We start from the raw sequence: 23,669 nt of genomic DNA on the forward strand, positions 1-23,669 counted from the left end.
AAACGGCGGCTCGGCACAGGCCAGACGCGCGCGGGCCACAACTCTGACCCAGGCACGTCATGTCGGCCTGCTGACTGTTCCGAGCCAGCCCGTTAGTCCGTCGGCCCATTTGATTAAATTAGCGTAAAAATGTTAAAATATAGTGCAGGATGTGGGATTTGAACTCATGCCCTAATGAAAGAAGGGTAGGAGACACTAGATAAAGTTATCTAACCAATAGAATATCATGCTCAAATGTTTTTAATATTGAATATAAATTATATATATATATACGTTTTTTGTAAAATAAAAATATATAATCGTGTCGAGTCGGACCAGCACTACGGGCCGAGGCTACAACCCAAGCACGGCACGACGTTCTTGGCTCTTGCAAGCATTAGGTCGTTTCTGAGACCACATTGACGCAATGGACTCCATGGTGTTTGAGGTTGCTAGATTGGATGGAGCAACAATAATTTGTCACAATAACAGTAAAATGAAAGGTTATTTATTGGTTTTAAATGTTAGTAATTGCTACAAAATAGCATAATTTATATGGAGCGCATCCAGTTTTTATTGATGCCTGACTTTAGCAATCACTTCATATTTTGATCTATCTTTTTTATAAGTTTGAGTTCATGTGAGTTATTTTAGAAACTTAAGCTCACAAACTTTCTCTTATTTGGTCTCTGTATTGTGGAATTATGTCATTTTACAATCTTTGTTCGTTCAGTCAGTCATTGTGAACTCTCTTCTAATCGCTCACTTCATTGGCCGTGTTGTATCAAGACATATTGGATGGAGTAAATAATAACATCGGTTAGCTAAATCAAAAAAATATTATACGAAGAGCGGAGACAATCAATAAAAAATCTTAAATTTTTTGTTGATAAGATATATAAGTATTGTTGTAAGCCGTCGCAACGCACGGGCAACCGACTAGTATACTTAAAGCATCAGTTTCAACAATCGTTCCGTGTCATTTTTTTTACAAATAACATCTCATAGCTATTTCAAATTAATCCGTTGCACGCCTATAGATAGCCAAACGGCGCCCGGCACGGGCCAGACGCCCGCGAGCCACAACTCTGGCCCAGGCACGTCATGCCGGCATGCTGACTGTGCCAGACCAGCTCGTTAGCCCGTCAGTTCATTTGATTAAATCAGCGTCGGCACGGGCCAGACACCCGCGGGCCACAACTCTGGCCCAGACACGTCATGTGGGCCTGCTGACTGTGCCGGGCCAGCCCGTTAGCCCGTCAGTTCCTTTGATTAAATCAGCGTAAAATGTTAAAAAATAGTGCAGAAGGTGGGGTTCGAACCATGCTCTGATAGGAAAAGGGCAGAAGACACTAGGTGAAGCTATCTAACGAGTAGAACATCATGTTCATATGTTTTTAATATCGAATATAAATTGTATATATGTATATACGTTTTTTTGTAGAATAAAAAAATATAATCGGGTCGTGTCGGGTCAGCACTACGGGCCGAGGCTACAGCCCAAGCACTGCACGACGTTCTTGGTTCTTGCAAGCATTAGGTTGTTTCTGAGATCACATTGGCGCAATAGACTCCATGGTGTTTGAGGTTGCTAAATTTGATGAAGCAACAATTATTTGTCACACTAATAGTAAAATGAAAGGTTATTTTTTGGTTTTAAATGTTAGTAATTGCTACGAAGTAGCATAATTTATATGGAGCACATCCAGTTTTTATTGATGTCTGACTTTAGCAATCACTCCATATTTTGACCTATCTTTTTTATAAGTTTGAGTTCATGTGACTTATTTTAGAAACTTTACCTCACAAACTTTCTTTTATTTGGTCTCTATATGGTGGAATTGTGTCATTTTATAATCTCCGTTCGTTCAGTCAGTCGTTGTAAACTCTCTTCTAATAAAAAAAAGTTTGGTCGTGTTGTACCAAGACATATTGAATAGAGTAAACAATAACATCAGTTAGCCAAATAAAAAAATATTATACAGAGAGCGGAGACAATCAATAAAAAATCTTGAAATTTTATTGGTGGATAGTTTACGTGGGTATTGTTGTAAGCCGTCGCAACGCACGGACAACAGACTAGTTATATTTATACTTTCAGTTTCAACGTCGTCCCGCGTCATCTTTTTACAAATAACCTCTCACAGTTATTTCAAATTAATCTGCTACACGCCGATAGATGGTCAAACGGCGGCCCGGCACGGGCCAGACGCACGCGAGCCACAACTATGGTCCAAGCATGTCATGTGGGCCTGCGGACTGTGCTGGGCCAGCCCATTAGTCGTCGGCCTATTTGATTAAATCAGCGTAAAATGTTAAAAATGGTGCAGGAGGTGGGGTTCGAACCCATGCCCTAATGGAAGAAGGGCGGAAGACACTAAATGAAGCTGTCTAACCAGTAGAACATCATGCTCAAACGTTTTTTGTAAAATAAAAAAAATGATATAATCGTGTCGTTCCAGACCAGCACTACGGTCCGAGGCTATAGCCTAAGCACGACACGACGTTCTTGGCTCTTGCAAGTATTAGGTCGTTTCTGAGACCACATTGGCGTAACGAACTACGTGGTGTTTGAGGTTGCTGAATTGGATGGAGCAACAATGATTTGTCACACTAACAGTAAAATGAAAGATTATTTGTTGGTTTTAAACGTTAGTAATTGCTACGAAGTAGCATAATTTATATGAAGTGCATCCAGTTTTTATTGATGTTTGACTTTAGCAATCACTCCATATTTTAACCTATCTTTTTTACAAGTTTGAGTTCATGTGACTTATTTTAGAAACTTTAGCTCACAAACTTTTTTATTTGGTCTTTATATGGTGGAATTATGTCATTTTATAATATCCGTTCGTTCAGTCAGTCGTTGTAAACTCTCTTCTAATCGCTCACTTCATTGACCGTGTTGTACCAAGACATATTGAATAGAGTAAAAAATAACATCAGTTAGCCAAATCAAAAAAAATTATACGGAGAGCGGAGACAATCAATAAAAAATCTTGAAATTTTATTGGTGGATAGTTTACGTGGGTATTGTTGTAAGCCACCGCAACGCACGGACATTATACTTATACTTAAAGCATCAGTTTCAACGTCGTTCGTGTCATCTTTTTACAAATAACCCCTGACAGCTATTTTAAATTAATCCGTTGCACGCCTATAGATGGCCAAACGGCGGCCCGGCACGGGTCAGACGCACGCGGGCAACAACTATGACCGAGACACGTCATGCGGGCCTCCTGAGTTTCAACGTCGTTCGCGTCATCTTTTTACAAATAACCTCTCACAGCTATTTCAAATTAATCCGATGCACGCCTATAGATGGCCAAACGGTGGCCCAGCACGGGCCAGACACACGCGGGCAACAACTATGACCGAGACACGTCATGCGGGCCTGCTGACTGTGCTGGGCCAGCCCGTTAGTCGTCGCCCTATTTGATTAAATCAGCGTAAAATGTTAAAACGGTGCAGGAGGTGGGGTTCGAACCCATGCCCTAATGGAAGAAGGCGAGAGACACTGGATGAAGCTGTCTAACCAGTAGAACATCATGCTCAAACGTTTTTTTTAAAAAAATATATAATTGTGTCGTTCCGGACCAGCACTACGGTCCGAGGCTACAACCTAAGCACGACACGGCGTTCTTAGCTCTTGCAAGTATTAGGTCGTTTCTGAGACCACATTGACGCAATAGACTACGTGGTGTTTGAGGTCGCTGAATTGGACAGAGCAACAATGATTTGTCACACTAACAGTAAAATGAAAGGTTATTTATTGGTTTTAAACGTTAGTAATTGCTACGAAGTAACATAATTTATATGGAGTGCATCCAGTTTTTATTGATGCCTGACTTTAGCAGTCTCTCCATATTTTGATCTATCTTTTTTATAAGTTCGACTTTATGTGACTTATTTTAGAAACTTGAGCTCACAAACTCTCTTATTTGGTCTATGTATGTCATTTTATAATCTATATTCGTTCAGTCAGTCGTTATGAACTCTCTTCTAATCGCTCACTTCATTGGTCGTGTTGTACCAAGACATATTGCATGGAGTAAACAATAACATCAGTTAGCCAAATCAAAAAATATATTATACACAGAGCGGAGACAATCAATAATAAATCTTGAATTTTTTTTGATGGATAGTTTACGTGGTATTGTTGTAAGCCGTCGCAACGCACGGTCAACCGACTAGTAAAAAGTTAAAACGCGAGCGAAAACCATGGCTCCAAAATATTCCGTACGACAAGTGATGTTTCCGTTGTGTACACCATCAGAAGAAATTAACAAATTACGCTCGTGAATAACGTGAACACACTTCACCGTCGTCTACAAACTCGACTTCATACACGCATAGAGGTACTACGATATGTGCAACTGTAGTTCGAAGTTCTCGTGTATTATTCGGCTCTCTGGACGGTTTTTAGGTCGCTGTTCGTTTAAGATTAAAACCGTCTATTTAAACTGCTGTATCTCTAATATATAGAGATAAATCTGTTATAAATTAAAACTAAACCAACAGCCTTGACCAAACAACGATGGGTCGGGAATTCACAGACCCGTTCAAGTTCTTCCACCGCCCCGCGTTTGTCCCGCTATCATGTCACGCTCACCGATTCACGCACGTCGATCATCGTGTAATGAATCTTGACGACGACGAAGGAAGAAAGAGACGTAGAGGAAAGTCTCTCTAGTTCTCGGCGATGATGTGGCCAGCATGTTTGCTTGGTTTTAATTTATATCGGTTTTTACTATTTCTAAAATATTTTTATCTTTATAAATTATAGCTATACATAGTCTTGAAGAGAACTCAACGAGATAACCTAAGTATATATAAAAATTTATATGTATAATATAGGTAAGGCATATTTTCACTTACTTGATAGTTCTGTGTTCATGATTGGTCCAACTCCACATTAGATGGTGGACATTGGTTCGGTACTTTCATGTAATCTTATTCTAATCGACGTAAGAAAGAGCACAAAGCACCGGTATTCTTGAGTCTTGACCTCTGCTTACTCCTTTGTAATGGCCAAAATAAAAATGGAGGCCCCATCAATTTGGGGGCTCTGTGCTTATGCACAGCTCGCACGTGCCCTTCGACGGGGCTGAGCAGAAGCGACAACTAAAGGTGTGTTCGACAATAATGTTTTTCTTAAAAAACTATAGTTTTACAATATTATGCTTTGCAATTGTCAGATAAAGGATAGCTAAGAATATGTTTGACAACAATATTTGTAATTTCATACAAAGGGAAAGAAGCCTAAGACTTGTGTAGCAAGATAGAAATAAGAAAGACAATGATGCCCCTATTATATTTGTAAATCATGTATGAAAACTTTGTAGGAATATTTGTAATTTTATACAAGGTTGTATAACTTTCTTATAAATAGGTCAACAACCATACATAAGGGCACATGTCGAGGTCTTAAGCTTCATTTAGCTTAGCCTTCGAAGTATCTTCGAGTTATTATTAGTGTAAAGCCGAAGTTATGCTTGTAAATTCATATTATGTGCAATAGAATGGAATGAAAAATGCTAAGACAATGCTTCGTCCTTTACCATTCGTGTTCATCTAATTACATCTTATGTTTAGATCACTCCTCCCTTAAGTTACTTTTCAGAGAAGTGTCAACGTAAGGGGGATATTGCTATTTTTTAACTTGTGTTGCCTTGCTTTTGATACCTTATAGCAATAAAAAGTAAGTGACCAACAGATGAGCTATTCGCAAAAAAGACGGTCCATTATTTTTTCACCTATCTCTCATGATCTCTAAAAAACAGGAATTAGATGAGTTGTAGATATCCTTAGGACCTGTTTGGCAAAAATATATCTCGAAATCATGATTTTTATAATACTATACTTTGCAATTGTCATGACAATATCATAGTTTTGACTAGCTTAAAAAATACAATGGTTTTGAAAATATTGTTTGGATACAACATTATAAACCATGATATTTAAGTGAAAGATAGCCATGGTATAAAAAACTATATGTTGAATTAGAGTTTGGAATACTCCAAAAATATCATGATTCTGAAAACATAGTTTAAAATCCAAAAATATCATAGTTTAGAAAACATAGTCTTTAACTAAATACCTTATGACATAAATACTCATACTCTAGCATTTCTATAAACCATGGTATTATTTATAAATTATAAAAATACTTCTAAAAAGGATGGCCGCCGGCTATAGATGTCCAATAAGCACGAGGCCCGCGAGCCCGGCACGAAGCCCGCTGTTTGGGCCCGGTCCGAGCCCGGCACGAATAAGCGGGCCGGGCTGGGACAGGAAATTAGGCACGGTGGGCTAGCCCGACACGGCCCGTTTAGCTCTAAGCCCGTTAAGCCCGCTTTTTTTACACTAAAACGTGCTTTTCGGCCCGCATAGCCCGCTTTTCGGCCCGCTTTTTTCGTGCTAAACGGGTCGGCCCGGCCCGTTTAGACCCGTTGCGGGCCGGGCTCGGACAGGAAATTGAGCCCGCGTGCTTAGCCGACCCGGTTTTCTAAACGTGCCTAGCGGGTCGGGCCCAAAACGGGCCGGGCCGGACCGGGCCGCCCGTTTGGACATCTATATCGCCGGCTGATAGTATCGTTATCGTAACCAACTATTCTCTCTGTTACCAGTTTCAACGTTTGTCCCGTGTCATCTTTAAATCAGCGTAAAATGTTAAAAAACAGTGCAGGAGGTGGGGTTCGAACCCATGTCCTAATGAAAGAAAGGCGATAGACACTAGGTGAAGCTATCTAACCAGTAGAACATCATACTCAGATGTTTTTAATATTAAATATAAATTGTATATATGTATATACGTTTTTTTTGTAAACTAAAAAAAATGTGTCGGTCGGGCCAGCACTACGACCTGAGGCTACAACCCAAGCACGGTACGACGTTCTTGGCTTTTATAAGCATTAGGTCGTCAATGGACTCCATGGTCTTTGAGGTTGCTGAATTGGATGGAGCAACAATGATTTGTCACACTAACAGTAAAATGAAAGGTTATTTGTTGGTTTTAAACATTAGTAATTGCTATGAAATAACATAATTTATATGGAGCACATCCAGATTTTATTGATGACTGACTTTAGCAATCACTCCATATTTTGATCTATCTTTTTTATAAGTTTGAGTTTATGTAACTTATTTTAGAAACTTGAGCTCACAAACTTTCTCTTATTTGGTCTTTGTATCGTGGAATTCTGTCATTTTATAATTTCTGTTCGTTCGGTCAGTCGTTGCGAACTGTCTTCTAATCGTCCACTTCATTGGCCGTGTTGTACCAAGACATATTGGATGGAGTAAACAATAACATGAGTTAGTCAAATCAAAAAAATATTATATGGAAAGCGGAGACAATAAATAAAAAATCTTGAAATTTTTCTGGTGGATAATTTATGTGGGTATTGCTGTAAGCCGTCGCAACGCACGGGTAACCGACTAGTTTTACATCAATTTTGTTTGACTCGTCTTAATAAAAATGATAATTATTAATAATTCTTGATGTGGTATTATTTAGCATATAATATGCTTTAAGTTGGCTTTGAATTTTCATTTTTGCAAAAAAATTGAATGAGGCGAGTCGGTTCCTAAAAGAATAATCAAACGAAATATAAATTGAAATATAAATTGGGACCGAAGGACGGAAGGAGTTGCTGTACGCCTGTACCCGTACACCGACACATCTGCTCTCGGATCTCGAATTGGTTCGTTGAACCTAGACGCCTTCATGTCGCCATTCACTTTGTCACGCTTTGCCGTTCGGGCCTACTCCTATATAAGAAGATGCCCAGGGTTTTAAGCCAACCCAAGCCTGAAAACTTTGAAGAGTATAAGCTTGACCTCTACAATAACGCTGGAGTACATTATTGTATCAGCAGCATCTCGCTCGTAGCCATGATGACGACGAGAAAAGTGGCCGCGGCGGGAGGCGGGGAGGCGGAGGAGATGAAGCGGAGGAACGCCGAGCTCGAGAGGGCGGCGGCGGAGGCGGCGGCAAGGGAGGATCGGCTGCGGCGGGAGCTGGAGGCGGCCCTGGCGCGGCTGGCCGTGGCCGAGGAGGCCGAGGAGCGCCTGTGCGTGCAGCTCGGCGAGCTGGAGGCCGAGGCCGTGGAGCAGGCCGTCGAGTACCAGGAGCGTGTCAGGGCGCTGTCCGAGCGCCTCGCCTTCCTTGACGGCGTGCTCAGATCGTCCGGGATCCGGGGCTTCGCCGCCGGCGTAACGACGATGGATTAAACAATCGAGATGTACCGTCATCGGTGTATGTCATCGCCGATAAAACCGGCTGCTCCTCGAGTATCGATGACGGGTGTGTAGAGCTGTACATTTTGTTATTTCTATCCTCAATATTGATTAAGTGTGTATATTGTCCGGAGTTGTATATTAGCTTGAGAGATGTGCTCCATTCATCCATCCTATAATAAACGTACTTGTAAATTTAAAATTTGTGCCAAGATAATTACGTCTCTAAGAATACAATATAACATATGACTCTAGTTGTTTTATTCTATTTTCTTTTTTGTAAAGAATACAATGATTGCATTTTTAACATTGATCTTTTCATCACAATTTTAAAAAACGGAAGGAGTACACAAGGTGGTAAAGAAATCAGTGGGTACTGATTCGCGCTTTCTAGTTCGCTGGTTTCATTATCAATTAATAAAATCGGGTCGCGGTATTTGCCCTCTGTTTCTTTTTTTTAAAAAAAATCCTTCAACTTATCTAATTTGCAGGCTTTGATGGCCGCCAACTCACATGCCAGTTACAAAAGCGGTCTAACTAGTTAAATTGGATAGCCAAAAATCACCAAACATGAGTAAGATGGTTTCGATGTTAGGCAAAAAAATCTATTTAAATGTAATATTGAAAGTAGACCTCAGCGTGGTCGCTTGCCCTGAATAATCCGACCTAACCGCTCGAAAACCGATTCGATCCAGCCTAATCAGTAAAACGGATGGATAGAGATCATAATTTTTAACCCACAACAATCCATTAGCCAGACACGAGCCATATTTTTTGACTAAACTTTGATCCGATCCAAATAACCCGACTCAAAGCAATAGTAAAGCATAAGCCAAAAAAAACGACCTAACCCTAAAAATACTCAACCCGACATACCCAATAGTAAAGCATGAGCCAACTCGACCCGATCCGATACTAGGCATGGGTCGCGTATAGGCCATGTCGAACGACCCACAAGCCAACCTTGATTCAACTCGATCTGACATTTTAATAGGTCTAGTGAAAGAATGCAAGATCTCAACATATAGGTTGGTTTCAGCCCTAGTGTGTTGTATTTGTCGTCACATTATTATTGACAAGTCTATATCTATCAATGTCAGCCTTTATCTATCGTAATTCTCTAATATGCAACTTTTACCCAGCCTACAACCACCTCAGTTCCACATAATTCTTTTTATATTTTTGTTGCAAATAAAATACAGTCTTTCATTGAAGGACAAAACCATGGGACACATAAAAAAACAAATAAAAGTTATATAGTTCATAAATAGAATTAAAAATTACATTACTTAAAATTACATAATATATAGGTCAAATTAAAATAAAATTACACAATAAAAAAATAAAATATACACTACTTGAAAAAAAATACATAACTCATAAAAATAAAATCTATTTTTACGGTGTAGTTCCTAAATATGATCTATTAATTTATTTTGAAGCTCACCATGCACTACGCTTGTATGGAGTGCGGCCTCGGGCTAAAGCATAGTTGCAAAAGTCATTGGTGCTTTAGGAGTGACGGTTGATGTACAATGAAGGACTCAACTATCTCAAAATTTCCCATATTATATGATCCTCCAAGCTCATCCTTAGTGATCATATTATGCAGAATGATACATGCATGCATGATCATATTAAGTATCTGTTGGGAAAATAAATGGCATATGATAATGCGAATATGGAATCGAGCTTTGAGCATCCAAATGCCCTCTCCACGTCCTTTTATGTGCCCTCTTGATATGCAGTAAACATCTGCTGCTTGTAAGTTTGTGGGAGGGGAATGGTCTTTATGAACACCGACCACCGAGGATAGATGCCATTGGCAAGGTAGTACCCATGGTTGTACTCGTGTCCATTCAAGTTCATATTTGGTGCTTCACTCTTGAGCATGTCAGTGAACAATAGTGATTAGTTGACCACTTTCATGTCGTTGTTTGACCCCGCCAACCCAAAAAAACATGCTAGATCCACAAGTCATATGAGGCAACTGCCTCGAGTATGATGGCCGAGGATCCAATGTCCCTCCTTGTAAATTGTCCTCTCAGTCCAATGGATAGTTCCTCCACTTCTAATGCATGCAATCTATACTCCCTATTATACAAGGAGATCTCCTTACCCCTCCCCCTAGCTAACAGCCGCCTAAGGTCGTCAATAGTAGTACAACGCCTGTAATCCTCACCAAAACATGAAATAACACATACAAAATAGTTTGAGACACTCTAAGGCAGTTTTGATGTCCTCATCAATAGAATCACGAAAGCTACCATACACAAGCACGCGTAGGGTAGCTATACGCTTGTAGTGAGGGGAGAAACCGCCACAATTGAATGCATCAATTTGAAGAGTGAAGTAGGGGGGGTGCTCACCCAGCCTCTTCAAGATGTGAAGGAAGAGGCTCCTTCACATGTGGCACCTTAGAAAAAAGTAGAGCGGTGGATAGATGCATGAGTCATTGATGTAGTCTTGCATTAGCTAGTCATGGGTAGATACATGGTCGCAGTCAATGTATCTCCAATTTTGCCTTGGTTTCCTCCTCGATGTGGAAGACTCAGAGGCAATTCCCATCACCTATCGCATTATAGTTTGTTGTAGTAACTCGATCACCTCTTCTTGACCATGTGATCATGTCGATGTCCGAACTAGACAAAGATATTGCAACAATGCTCTACTTGAATAAAACAAGGGTGAGATGAGTATGAGGAGACAGAAGAAAAACTATAAGTGTGAGCTGTGAGTGAGCCCAAATACCCCCTTTATTATAGGTTAGATTCAGTCTTTTGAATATTTGAATATGTTTTGAGAATTTTTAAAATTCAAACGGATATTTTGTCCACCTTCATACTATGGATTGTCCACGTTGATTCTTTTTTTGTCAATGATCTTCTGGGAGATTTTGGTCGGTGACATCTTGGTGTCACTGGTTAGGAAGTTGTGCACCTTTGTGTCGTGGATAGCAGCCCTAACCTATGCATGACATAATGAGTGATTGGGCTTTGGCAGCTTCTTGAAGATAGATAGACCAATGAGAGGATTCATGGAGGTTGAAAGGGAAATATGTCTTGTGTCATTTCTATAAATGTTTTGGTGATTAATGACCGACACAACACTATGGACTAACATGCATGTTTGGCAAGTATATGTATGCATGTTCAAAGGAATCAACTTTAGATAAAAGGTGCTTTTGTTGCAGTACTTGAGCTAAAACAAGAAAATTAAGTTGGGGGGAAAATAAAGAAATAAAGTTACATGACTTGGACTGGTTGGATTGGATTGTCATTAAAAGTATTTTTCTATGTCATTGGAATACTCTCAAAGTGAGTCAAATTTATTTGGAAAAGAAAAGAAGAAAGAACTCAGCGGACTGGGCACACCGGACTAGTCCGGTAGCACACCGGACTCAAATACCAGAGAGCCCTGTAGAAGGGTTTTAGTGGTCTAGCGCACCGGATCAATCCGGTGGTGTGTCATACCACTTTACTAGAGACAACTACATAATCAACTTCAACTGCTTAGCACACTGTAGCAGTGTAGTGGTGCCCCAGACCATCGGGTAAATCAACCTTCAACGATCATCTCAACAACTAGCTAACGTGTGGCAGGCCCGGTGGAGGACCAGACCGGTCTAGTGCCTCGTGGAAAGTCAAGTCTGAGGCATATCTTGTTGATGGCGTGTGACCATTGAGGTCTGGTGGTGTATTAGACCGGTCTGGTGAACAAGCGCATAGCGGATTTTTTGGCAATTCTTGCAATGGCTCTTTGGGGCATTTAGGGCTATAAATACCCCTCCTATCAGCATAGTCGAGTACCAAGTCACTCAAGAGCAAAATTCCAGAGAGATCCAAGCACCTATATTCATAAGTAAGAGTAGCCTAGAGAGAGGTGTGCTGCAAGTTGTGCTTGTATTCTTGGTTCTTTGGTGGTGGTGGTGTGCTCTTGTGTGTGTTCTTTCTCCCTCTTGTTTTCATTGGAGTTCCAACTCACATTCATTGTGTATGGCTAGCAAGAGTCTCCAATATCTATGGAGTACCTTGCGAGAAGGAACTTCAAATCAAAGGAACCGAGGGCTCAAGTTGATCTGTGGATCACTTGAGAAGGTCGAGAGAGACCCAGTCCGGTGGGACACCTCAACGGGGATATAGGTTCTTTGGAGTCAAACCTCGGTAAACAAATTGTTGTGTTTAGGAAACTAAATTATAAACCAAAGGGATCCATAGAGGGAAGAGATTTTGGAAACACGGTAGATTTATACAGTTCATTTGGGAATTACTTAGAACCTGATATTCCATTGTGTTTCAATTAAAATTACATGTTCAATATTTCCTCTTTCTTTTTTCCACATTGTTTCTTTCTCCTACACATGAAACAAAACAAGGCTCGAGCTAGAGTTGGAGCCCTAGCCACTGTCGCCTCCTACATACCACCGATTCAACAGTTGGATTCACCATCGGCATCAGCCCAAACAGGATTCTCATTGACTGGTCGTTCTCCAACACGCTACGACACACCTTTCCGACCCTTAGGTGATGCTCCTACCTAACTCCCCTGCTCGATGCCCCTCCCTAACTCATGACTAGTGCCCTTGCCTAATTCCCTTAGTCGGCCCCTCTCCAACAAACCACATATGATGCTACCCCATGTCCAACACCCAACACTGCCCCCTATCCAACACCTGCCCTATCTGATGCCACCTCTGCTCCAACCATGGAAGGAAGGTATTGATTCTCCTTCCTCCCTTTTCCATGAATGGTTGATCAATCCTCACCGTATTGCTAATATGAATTCTCTTATGTGCTTGTCATATCTCTGTACATAGTAGTACATAACATACAATATTTTTGCACTCCAAAAAATGGGTGAGAAGGCAATATGGGATCTAGGACATGTGAAGCTTTTTTGTGAACTATGTGCATCAGAAGTTGTTATTGTGTATAGGCCACTAGTTCATCTTAATAAAGTGGACTTGAAAAATATTGAAGATAAGTTCACAAAAAAATCAAGATGAAAGCTAGAACATTTCCAAATGAAGAATAAATAGGATGATCTAAAAAAGAAGTTGGATTATTTTTTGTGGAGTTAAAAATTCTACTACTAGACTTAGATGGAATGAGATAAGATAAATAGTGGATTATGATGATAGATGGTGGGAAGAACATCTTGCGGTAAGTGGCACAACAATTGACCATTTTGTACTAGTATTTATGATTGTTGAGTAGTAGCTTACTTGTGTATTTCAGCTAATGGAAGGAAATGAAAGCATGTGCATTTCAAAAAGTGTGGCCCCGCAAACTTGGATTCACTCCACATCATGTTTGGAAGTGCCAAGTTATCAAGGCATCTGCCTCCATTCTAGGAGACTTTTCTAGTAATTCAACTAATGATGATGTACAAGAGATGGAGAAAAATCCCTTGGATGCAAAGTTGTCCACGATGCAAAACCAAAATGATAAGAAGCATAAGGCATCTTCTTCTACTTGTATGGAAGAGAATGAAGAAAAGATTCCATTTCTACAGTTGTACAAGTGAACTTGTACCAAGATAGAAGGAGTGTACAAGTTAACCACAAGTGTTGACGATTCATCGGCTCCTATGACCAGCCACATTCCTACCATTGTTGAGGTTATGAAGATGTTGAGAGAATGTGGTCTGCAAGAGGGAATTGTTCTTATGCATACGTCCACTTTACTCATCATAAAACCTAGAATTAGAGAGTTCCTCAACTCATTTGAAACACTTGAAGGGAGACTTAATTGATTAAAGAGGGAACAAGAGATGAAGCAGTTGCCATTAACTTTATGTTCAATATGTGTTCAGAATAGTTTTGGTTTGGTTATGTATGTGTGTAATGAACAATATTGGTTTGGTTATGTCTGTGTGTAATGAACAATATTGGTTTGATTACATACAAGTGAATTATGTTTGTGATAGTTGACCAGAGGGGGTGAATAGGCAACACCTAAAAAATTAATATTTGAAACAAACTAAATCCCAAGTTAGAGGTTAGAGAAAGAGATAATCAACATGGAGTAGTGGAAGGGACAAAAGTTCTCTTGGACTTGTTGCTCTTATGAATATGGAATTTACTTATAGAGCAACTCAAGTGATTCAAATCAAAGTCCAAGCAGCAACTCAAGTGATTCAAATCAAAGTCCAAGCGAGAAAACTTAGAGAGGGAGAAAGAGAAGAACAAATCGTAACAAAAGGTAAAGAACACAATAAGACATCGATTTGTTTTACTAGGGATCGGTTCCAAAGAACCTATGTCCCCGTTGAGGTGTCCCAAAGGACGGGGTCTCTCTTAACCCTCTCAAGTGATCCCAATGATCAAGTTTGAGCCCTCAGATCTTGTAGAATAAGAGATGGAGTCTCCATGAGGCACTTTACAAACTTGCAGCCTCTTGCTAACCTTTACAATAGAGTATCACCCTCACAAGTGTTAGAAACACAGCAACACAACACCAAGAACGCAGATCACAAGATCACACTCTCTCTAGAATGACTATCTCTACACAAATGGGGTGCTCGAAGCTCTCGAAATGGCTTGAAGGTGTTGTACAAGTGTTTGGGAATGATACACATCTCTAGTGGTGATTGGTGTATCGAATGGGCTATTTGGGGGGTATTTATAACCACAAATCCCTCAAAGAGACGTTGAGAAAATTTGCTTTCCTGGGTGCATCAGACCGGTCCGGTGCACCATTGGACCTCCAACGGTCACCTCAATCAACGAGCTCTTCTCTGGCCTTGCCTTGCCCAGTGCCACTGGACCAATTCGGTGCACCACCAGACCTCACTCACGTGTCCTACCATACAACTAGCCGTTGGAGTTGACCGTTGAAAGCTGAAGTTTGTGTTGGACCCGACTGGTCTAGTGCACACTAGGGTTGCTGCGAATTAGGGCTTCTAACACTATTTTTAGATATAAACATACTAAAACCCAGAGCAAGTTATGAAGATTATGTGTCTGAAAGAGAGTGCTTAGTAGTGGAGATGTCTAACCATGCAACAAGTTGTTTCGTCTATGGTCGACAACTCGATATGTATTAGAGGTAGGGGTGTAATCAGATCGAATATAGACGGATATCACCGACACCATATTTGTTTTCATATTTTTATTTGGGTTCGAATTCGAATACGGATGGCTTTGGATACAAATACAAATACAGATGTTTTAGATGCAAATATGGATAATCGTGTGTCGAATACAAAAATAGTCAGACACGGATAGTGTCGTTAACAGATTTTTTGTCGGATGTCGTGTAAGACACCATTCCACACAAATCACAATTGTTGTAATCATTTAGCCACTCCTTGAGTCTAAACATTTTTTTAGAATTATATGCGGACATATGTTGTGCCTTTATAAAATTTCTTGAATTTTTGGGGCTATTTGTGTATTGTTAATTTCTTTTTGCAGAAAAATATCAAAATACATATAAATTCATAAAATATTCTATTATCGACCAAAAATGCAAATAAGTTGCCAAGACTAACAAACATTCTACAAGAAGAAAACCTCATGTCCCCACATGAAAATGATAAACTGAAGTATTGATTACGTTAAAACTTGGATACTTAGTGATTTGACGTGTAATTCACGCAACAAATGGAAAGTGAAAATGAAAGAAACATTGATGTCTTGTACAATTTATGATCCAAACACTTTTGAGGATTATATGTGAACATATATTGCGATTCTGCAAAATTTTATGAATTTCTAAGGCTATTTGTGTATTATTAATTTCTTTCTACAGAAAATCATCAAAATGCCATTAAATTCATAAAATATTGTAATGTCGACCAAAAATTGGAAATAAGTTATAAAGTCTAATAAACATTTGATAAAAATATAACCATAAGTCCCCACAATGAAAATGATAAAGTATTGGTTATGTTGAAACTTGGATACATAGAGTGATTTGGCGTGTAACTTACACAAGTGAAAGTGAAATGTAACTTACACGTGAAAGTGAAATGTAACTTACACAAGTGAAAATGAAATAGAAGAAACATAGATTTTATGGTCCAAATATTTTTAGTATTATATGTGGACATATGCTGTGACTTGTGACTCTGTAAGATTTCATAAATGTTTGAGGCTATTTGTGTATTATTAATTTCTTTGAGCACAATATCATCAAAATACAATTAAATTCATAAATTATTCTAGTTTCGACAAAAAATTGCAAAGAAATTACCAAGACTAATAAACATTTTATAAGAAGATAACCTCAAGTCACCACATGAAAATAATAAAGTGAAGTCTTGATTATGTTGAAACTTAGGTACTTAGGGTGATTTCACATGCAACTCATGCAACAAGTGGAAGCGAAATACAAGAAACGTTGGCATCTTATGAATTTTATAGTCCAAACATTTTTTAGTATTATACATGGACATCTCTACTACTTATTAAGTAAGTAATAGTAGTCTGCCTCTGACTGTTCTGCCTTTGACCTGTTCTGCCACCAACCCGTTCTGCCATCGACGGACAGTCCCGCGCCGCCCAAAAATCTGAGTAACAGACAACACACTAACACTTTTAGTCTGAGCAACAGACAACATACACTAACGCTTATAAGCCACGTTTCTATGCTCTCCGTAGCCGGTATGGCACTAATAAAAAAACACATAGAAGCGCTGCGGTTTATGCAGCCCAGTTTGTGCGGCCCAACAGTTGGTGCGGCCCATTGTTGTCGATTTGTGCGTTCACATCTTCTCCCTGACAACTGCTTCCATCGTCTCCACCACCGTCCCACGTTCTCCTCCCTCCGCCTCTCGCTCTGCGCACATCCCCATGCCCACGCAGAGCGCTTGCGCCTCACCGCCCCGTCGCAAACGCGGCCGTGGCGGCGTCGACGACCTCCCCCGACTTTCCCACCGTGGGCGCCGTCCTGGGGAAGCCCACAATGCTCGTGGGTAGTGGCCGAGAAGATCGGAGTCGCGAGGTTCATGCTGAAGGAGGTGGTGCGATGCCCAGCTCCCAGGTCGTCGTCTTCACGCTCCTCATGCTCCTGAAGTTCTGGTTCTGGAGTTCTGGTCAGCGAGATGTTCGTCTTCGTGCTCAGCCTCATCCTCGAGTCATCGCGCAAGCAGCGAGGTAAGCATGTCATTGGTCGCGACGAGCCGGATCTCAAAGAGGCGGTAATACTCAGGCCCTTGGGCCACACCTCACACCTCCGATCGAGGTGTTCCCGTAGTAAACCATCGACTTAAACATTATTTTCAGATCCAGCAAAAAGCAGATCCAAACGGATCAAGCCCCGGCCGTCTCGATCCCACCATCCGAGAGAGCTCCATAGGCACAGGCCAGGTCCCCATCGCCGCGGGTACGTTAACGTCGCAATTAAACTCGTGGACTCATGGTGGTGTCAGGTGCCGGCCAGCCGTAAACCCATGGATCTGCATCTCCTTGATGAAGCTTGCCACAGTAATCATGGTGTCGTCCTTGGTCCTTGCTACGGTACGGTCGTCCTCAAGCAGTAGTAGAGACACTGGCATAACCGTCAGCAGTTAGCTACATGCATAGTCCAGGATGATCTGATGTTACGCGGAGCAGATGTTGTAGAACAGGCTTTTGTATTTTGCTGCCGGTTACATGTTATCATCGGTGCCATCGTTCCTAATCTACCATGGTTCACGTCATGATATGATATGATATTATTAAGCTGTGGTACACCCTGCAGATGCTGCGGCATCATATCAGCACTGCACGTGGCCCCCCTGGCAATCTCCAGCAGGTCGGATACCGCCGGTGTGAACGAACTGATTCACCTTCTCTTCCCAGAACCGCAGGCTGTGATCCCCCCTTGGCTCCCTGTTCAGTGTTCACTCAGTCAGCTCAAGCTCCTGAATCCTGATGAACTTTGAATCTGAAGAGAGCACACACAGTTCTCGCATCCTAATCACCTACAATGCCCGCTGGACCGCTGGCGCTGGAGCCCCTTGCATTCTCTGCTCATCTGGGAGTAGCTGTGCCACACATTGAGTTGAAGCATGTGGTTGCTGCTACAATTGGTCTTAAGGGTCTTGGAAGCCTCCTTTTTATTTTGAGCAGCTCTCTCGGTGCTTATCTCCTACTGTTGTACCTTGCTTTGATCACTCCTATCATCCATGACTTCTACAACTACGATATGGAGAAGGCAGAATTTGCAGGCCTCTTTGCGAAGTTCACCCAAGATTTGGCGCTGATCGGAGCTCTGCTCTTCTTTCTGGGCATGAAGAACTCCATCCCGAAGCGACAGGGCGGCAAGAAGTCCCCAAGGCGAAGACGAACTAGGGCTGCTTAGATAGCTGCACCGGGGTGTATCAGGAGACAGGTCTATTTCGAAGCAGGCTCAGCGCGATGCAGCGAATGCCATCGAGCTGCGCTTTTACATGTTTATCATCAGATTCCATTTTGCGGGGCACGACCCGAACAAAGGTGTGACCGGGGTGGGTTAGGCGACTAGATTGCACGATTATGTACTTGTGATTGGTTTGTTGAACTGGGTTGCCGACGGTTAATCTTCTCCATTTGATTTAAAAAAACGGATCAAGCAGATTTGCAAGGTCAAGGGTTCATTCTGGACATCCAAAACAAGGCTCTGGTTTTCGAACATGTAGAACTGCAGGTAGGGTGCCACCGCCGGCTAACATGTACTTCAGCACCTTCTAGCTTCGTGAGTCAAATGATTTTATAATTATTTCCTTTCTATGCTTCTGTTCTTATTTTGTGCTAAGCTGAATGGTGCTTGGTTGTAGTGAGCACAAAGGGATCTTTCTAGCTTACTCAAGGTAGCAGGCAACTGGCGACTGGTGAAACCACAGACTGGTGCCACCAAAGTGGAAGAAATTCACTCAAAGAACCATCCTGTCAGTCTCCTTATCATAGAGTATTCACCTTTTCTTGCAGGTAACTTGGGCCTTGATCTTCTTACCTCCAAAAGCATATTGCCTGCTTATATGTGATAATATGGTTGCTATTTTTTGAATAGAATGTTCTCATGAGCTTACCAGTACAATTAATCTAACCAAAGGGTTATATCTTTCTTGCTTTTGGATCTGGACTTACTAAATCTTAGTTAATTTATATGGCTCGTGTACCCTCTCTTGTAGTTGTGGAGTCCAAGGACAGAAGGATCTCAGTTGCTTTAGCATTTGCTGGTCATCAAGAAGGTGATGTTGTTGTCTCCTCACTCACTAAACTCTCTACTTGTCTCGTCACCATTTCACTGCATGGCATGGCATTCAACTTTCAAATAATACAATTTATGCATTCAAGTATATGGAACAATCTGAAATCACCAAATGTAATCCACCAGAGGTGGTTAGAAAAATGCCAAACAAAGGACCAAATAGGAATATGAAAGGCTTCAAAATGTAGTCCCCTTTACTGTGACTACATTCTTATTTTTTAGATTTGAAGGATATTCACTTTATATGCCCTTTACACAAAAGGTACCATTTAGATCCAAGCTATCAACAATAAGGACCTTAGGCAGTGTAACCCTGATTCTAATGTTAATACTTTGAGAATTAAACCGGTTTACAATATCATCATATTCCTGTTTGGTACACTTGGTAATTTCATATTGTTCTCCCAAAGCTGCTTGTAGCCTCCAAACATGTTGCATCAAAAGCATTGTAGCTCGTTCAGAGTAGGTGTACTTCAATTGCTAATGATACATTTGATTTAAAGGAACTGAAAATACAACAATATGCAATGAAAGCAGATGTACATCTAATGCTTGTATGACCCTTATAGTGTGAGCATGGGTACAACTATTTGATGGTGTTCAATATGATTTATGACAATGACCATTTATGCAAAATTTTCAGGTGAACAGAGATAGATATAATGATGGTAGCATCAAACATTCACTCTTGAAGCAGTCATCATTGGATCTATTGACGATTGAGACTCCTGGTTTGAAGAAAAATGACAGCTTTTCAAGATGGATGAGTAAAGAACTTGAAGAGGTTGTTGATTTGGGTATTAAATCCACTTCTGATTCTTTCTGGAGTAGCATTGAGACAGTGAAGGTGCCTCATGGTTCTAATGTTCTGACTAATGAACAGCTGGATGCTTATGTAGTGAACCCTTCACTTTCTCAAGACCAACTATTCAGCATTCTCGATGTTTCACCAGGTTGTGCATATATTGGTACAAATACAAAGGTATGTAAGCTATTTTGTGCTCTTATAAACAGGTGTCTGCACAGTTTAGTCAAGGAAACCTGTGTAAACGATTTGTAACAGGTGAAACCTTTCTGTTGCATTTTTATGTTTAGTTGTCATGTAATTTGGTGCTTTATCAGGTGCAGGAATAGCTGAAGCAGACTCTTGCGCCTCAGGTGCAGGAATATCCTTAGGTAATTGAGTTGATGTTGCCCTTGAGCACTGATTTCAATTGTTATTCCATAAGCGAAGTGAATGCATTATGTCACTGAACTTCCCTGATTGACTGTGGCTGACTTCCTTTACGATTCGAATTTCAGAGCCTAGATCTTCCTAGAATTGATTGGACTGTCCGATGCTCGCTTAGATCACAAGGTGAGCTTTCTCTTAGCATGCTTTGAATTTACCTTCATTTGTTTGCAAGTCCATGATTGCCAGTGCTACTAGAGCATCAACATTATGAGGGTCCAACTGTAAAGTTTAAGTTATATTGGTTAAGGAAATGTATTTATCATAGATACAAATTTTCTGCCCAGTGAAAGAAATAATGCTAACCTCTAAAACTCGCTGAAAAGATTGACGATCAATGAACGTACTATTATTTTTCAGAGAATGTGGCATATTGACACTTCTGAAAAATATTGGGATCAATGAACGTACAATGCTCCACTTATTCAGTTCTCTTCCTCAATGGGTGGTTGTCATGATGGTTACTTCTTGCTTTCATATGCCATTGTATACAAGGTGTTTGTCTAAAAAATATAGTAATCTGTTGAATAGTTAGTGTAGGTGATCTGTACTTGTTTTTAATGGAATTCTAATATTGTTATCTCCCAAATTTCCAGTACATTCCTGCCCGCTTTACTATTTTGTCAAGACTTGTAGCCTGTAGGTGCCTACAACTGTTACAAATGTGTCACTCTCATCTTATAGAAGGATTAGAGGAGCCTGAGAAGAATTTCATATGGTTTGATGGGCTGATGGCAACCAGTTAAATTCCTTACCCAACTACGCAACTTAATTTAGAGACACAATTGCTATATAACTTTAGTGCCTATCATTAAAAATATAGTTTGTCTACTTCGATAGCAATAGTATCAAAATCTGACTACCTTATGAAGTTTGGAGTCTTCTCATTTCTTTTGGTTAGTGAGGAAACTTGTAGGGGGTTCTTTTTTAAGAATTGCCCCAGAAGTTTCTTGCCCATAAAGTTAGGTGTATGTTTCAATTTCCCTGGTTCTTTGATGACTGGATATTTTTATTTCAATGCAAACAGGTAGAATTCCGAACTTCATTTTCAGCAAAATGTGTACAAGCAAGCAGCATTCTGCCTTAGCTTTCTTTCATGTAAGTATTTATTGAATTTTCTGATTGTTTTAGTGTTTACTACCTTGTGAAGTTTCTGTTCTGTGCTGTAAGGTAGTATTAAGATCCTACAACAAAATCTCCTTGTCGTGATGGGAGTTTGAGACTCAACTAAAAGCATTAAAATTTTCATGCCATTCTTCCATGCAGTTACATGCCACCTGACCATTATTTGCTCTTGAAATACACTATTTAACTGATCTATGCTTCCCATCCAATATCTCCAAGTTACTTTACGAAACTGTTCAGACTTCAGAGTACTTTCCTTTTTTGTGCTACTGCTTTGCTTCGCCCATCAAAAAGTGTATCATTGTCTTGATCGAGAGGGCACATTTTGAATTAAAAGGAACCGACTTCTTTGTTTTCTCTTTATGTGGATGTGGTTACAAGGCTGTTGACAAAATATTACTACTCCATCGTCCTCCCTCTCACCCATAAGGTATTTGATATATTACTTTGTCCAGTCGATGCAGCTTACAAGGCTGTTGACAAAATAATCCAGGTTTGTTGGCACACTTTTAATCTTTCTTGTACGGGTACACTACTTCTAACAATGGAATATGAATGTTTTTTTCTTGCACTTGTACACTACTTCAAACCTGAATGAATATGGATGTTGTAGTTTCTTTTAATGTTAGAAGCACTTGTTTTCCTCAATAAAGACTAGAAATACTTGCATCTGGGTGAACCTATGACTGTATTAGCATCATGATAACCCACATTTTTTTCCTAGGATCCACATGAAATTTATCACAAGCAGCAGATGAATTTCAAGAGACGATATACTGGCTTGATGTTAAAAATAAAATGACATGATTTATTAGAGCATCGTGTTTGAGTATGTTTTAGCAGCTCGAGAAAGAAAGCGAGTATTAGTTATGCTGCTTAGGAAGGCAAAGGCCCATTTCAAAAGCTGCAGTACCATACAACGTGACATGAAATAAATATTCTATTGACAACAATTCCTCTCTCTCTGAAAATTGGGCATATTACTCTTTTATGGTGCTATTTTAACCAGACATTAACTGGGGTGTTTAAAAAAGGAGATATGGCAAGTATTTAATCATCTAACCCCATATTGATTATTGAGTATAACATGGTTGTCTCCTATCAGTCTAGAGTAGAGAAACATCAATGGACTAACTGGTGCAGACAGGGGTTGGATCTAACTCATCAGATTTGTTTATTTTGTTTCGTTGACTATCGAAAGACCAGACTGAATATAAATCTCATTGGGCTAACAATCTGCAGATTCCAACCATTCTCCCGCAATACGGTATGACATCAATCATAGAAGGCATTGATGCAATTGCGACAACTTGGGTTGTTGTCACTAGAGATATGAGCAACAACAGGTAAATCAATAATAAGCTTTGGCATCTCATCGTGAGACGCTGCAGCGGTAGGGGAGGAGGAGGCAGAGGCGGCGGTCCCGGCAACGTTGCCCTGGCAGGGGTGCGCTTCTGGATCCTCATGGCCCCCGTCTTCATGCCCTGGCTCAGGTATGGCCGCCGTCTTTACGCCCCCTCTAGCATCCTCCTCCTCCGTCGTCCATCCTCTACTCACAAAGAGATTCTTCTCGCCACCACCAACCCTAGCTCTTCAACGTGCTCATAGCATGGGAAACATCGCTCACCTTGCCACGGAGGGCAGCAGTGGCAGGGAGGAAGGGTACTGGTTAATAGTACCGATGTCATGATTATCTTATTTTCTCAATTCACTGTACGAATTTCTCTTATTGTCTCTCATTGTTGTAGCTAATAACTGTGTACCGAAGAAAAGTTCAGTATCAAACATTGCTTTGTTTCTTTTTGACGGGGCAAGCATTGCTTGTTGAGTTGCTTTGAAAATGTTAGCTCTACATGTACACTGCAGAAGCAGCTGTTTGTTTTTCTCATTTTTTGTATTTGCTAAACCTTGATTAT

At 40.5% G+C, this 23,669-nt stretch overlaps 1 protein-coding gene across 1 annotated transcript; it reads left to right on the top strand.

Moving 5' to 3' along the window:
- The first annotated feature begins 7,765 nt into the window (after positions 1-7,765).
- Positions 7,766-8,474, top strand: LOC109943750 (protein RESPONSE TO LOW SULFUR 3). Its single transcript, XM_020547247.2, has one exon. It carries the CDS (start codon positions 7,876-7,878, stop codon positions 8,212-8,214), a length of 339 nt encoding a protein of 112 aa, XP_020402836.2. The 5' UTR covers positions 7,766-7,875; the 3' UTR covers positions 8,215-8,474.
- Positions 8,475-23,669: the final 15,195 nt, after the last annotated feature.

Source organism: Zea mays, chromosome 1 (genome assembly GCF_902167145.1).
Source record: "Zea mays cultivar B73 chromosome 1, Zm-B73-REFERENCE-NAM-5.0, whole genome shotgun sequence".
Classification (NCBI taxonomy): Eukaryota; Viridiplantae; Streptophyta; class Magnoliopsida; order Poales; family Poaceae; genus Zea; species Zea mays.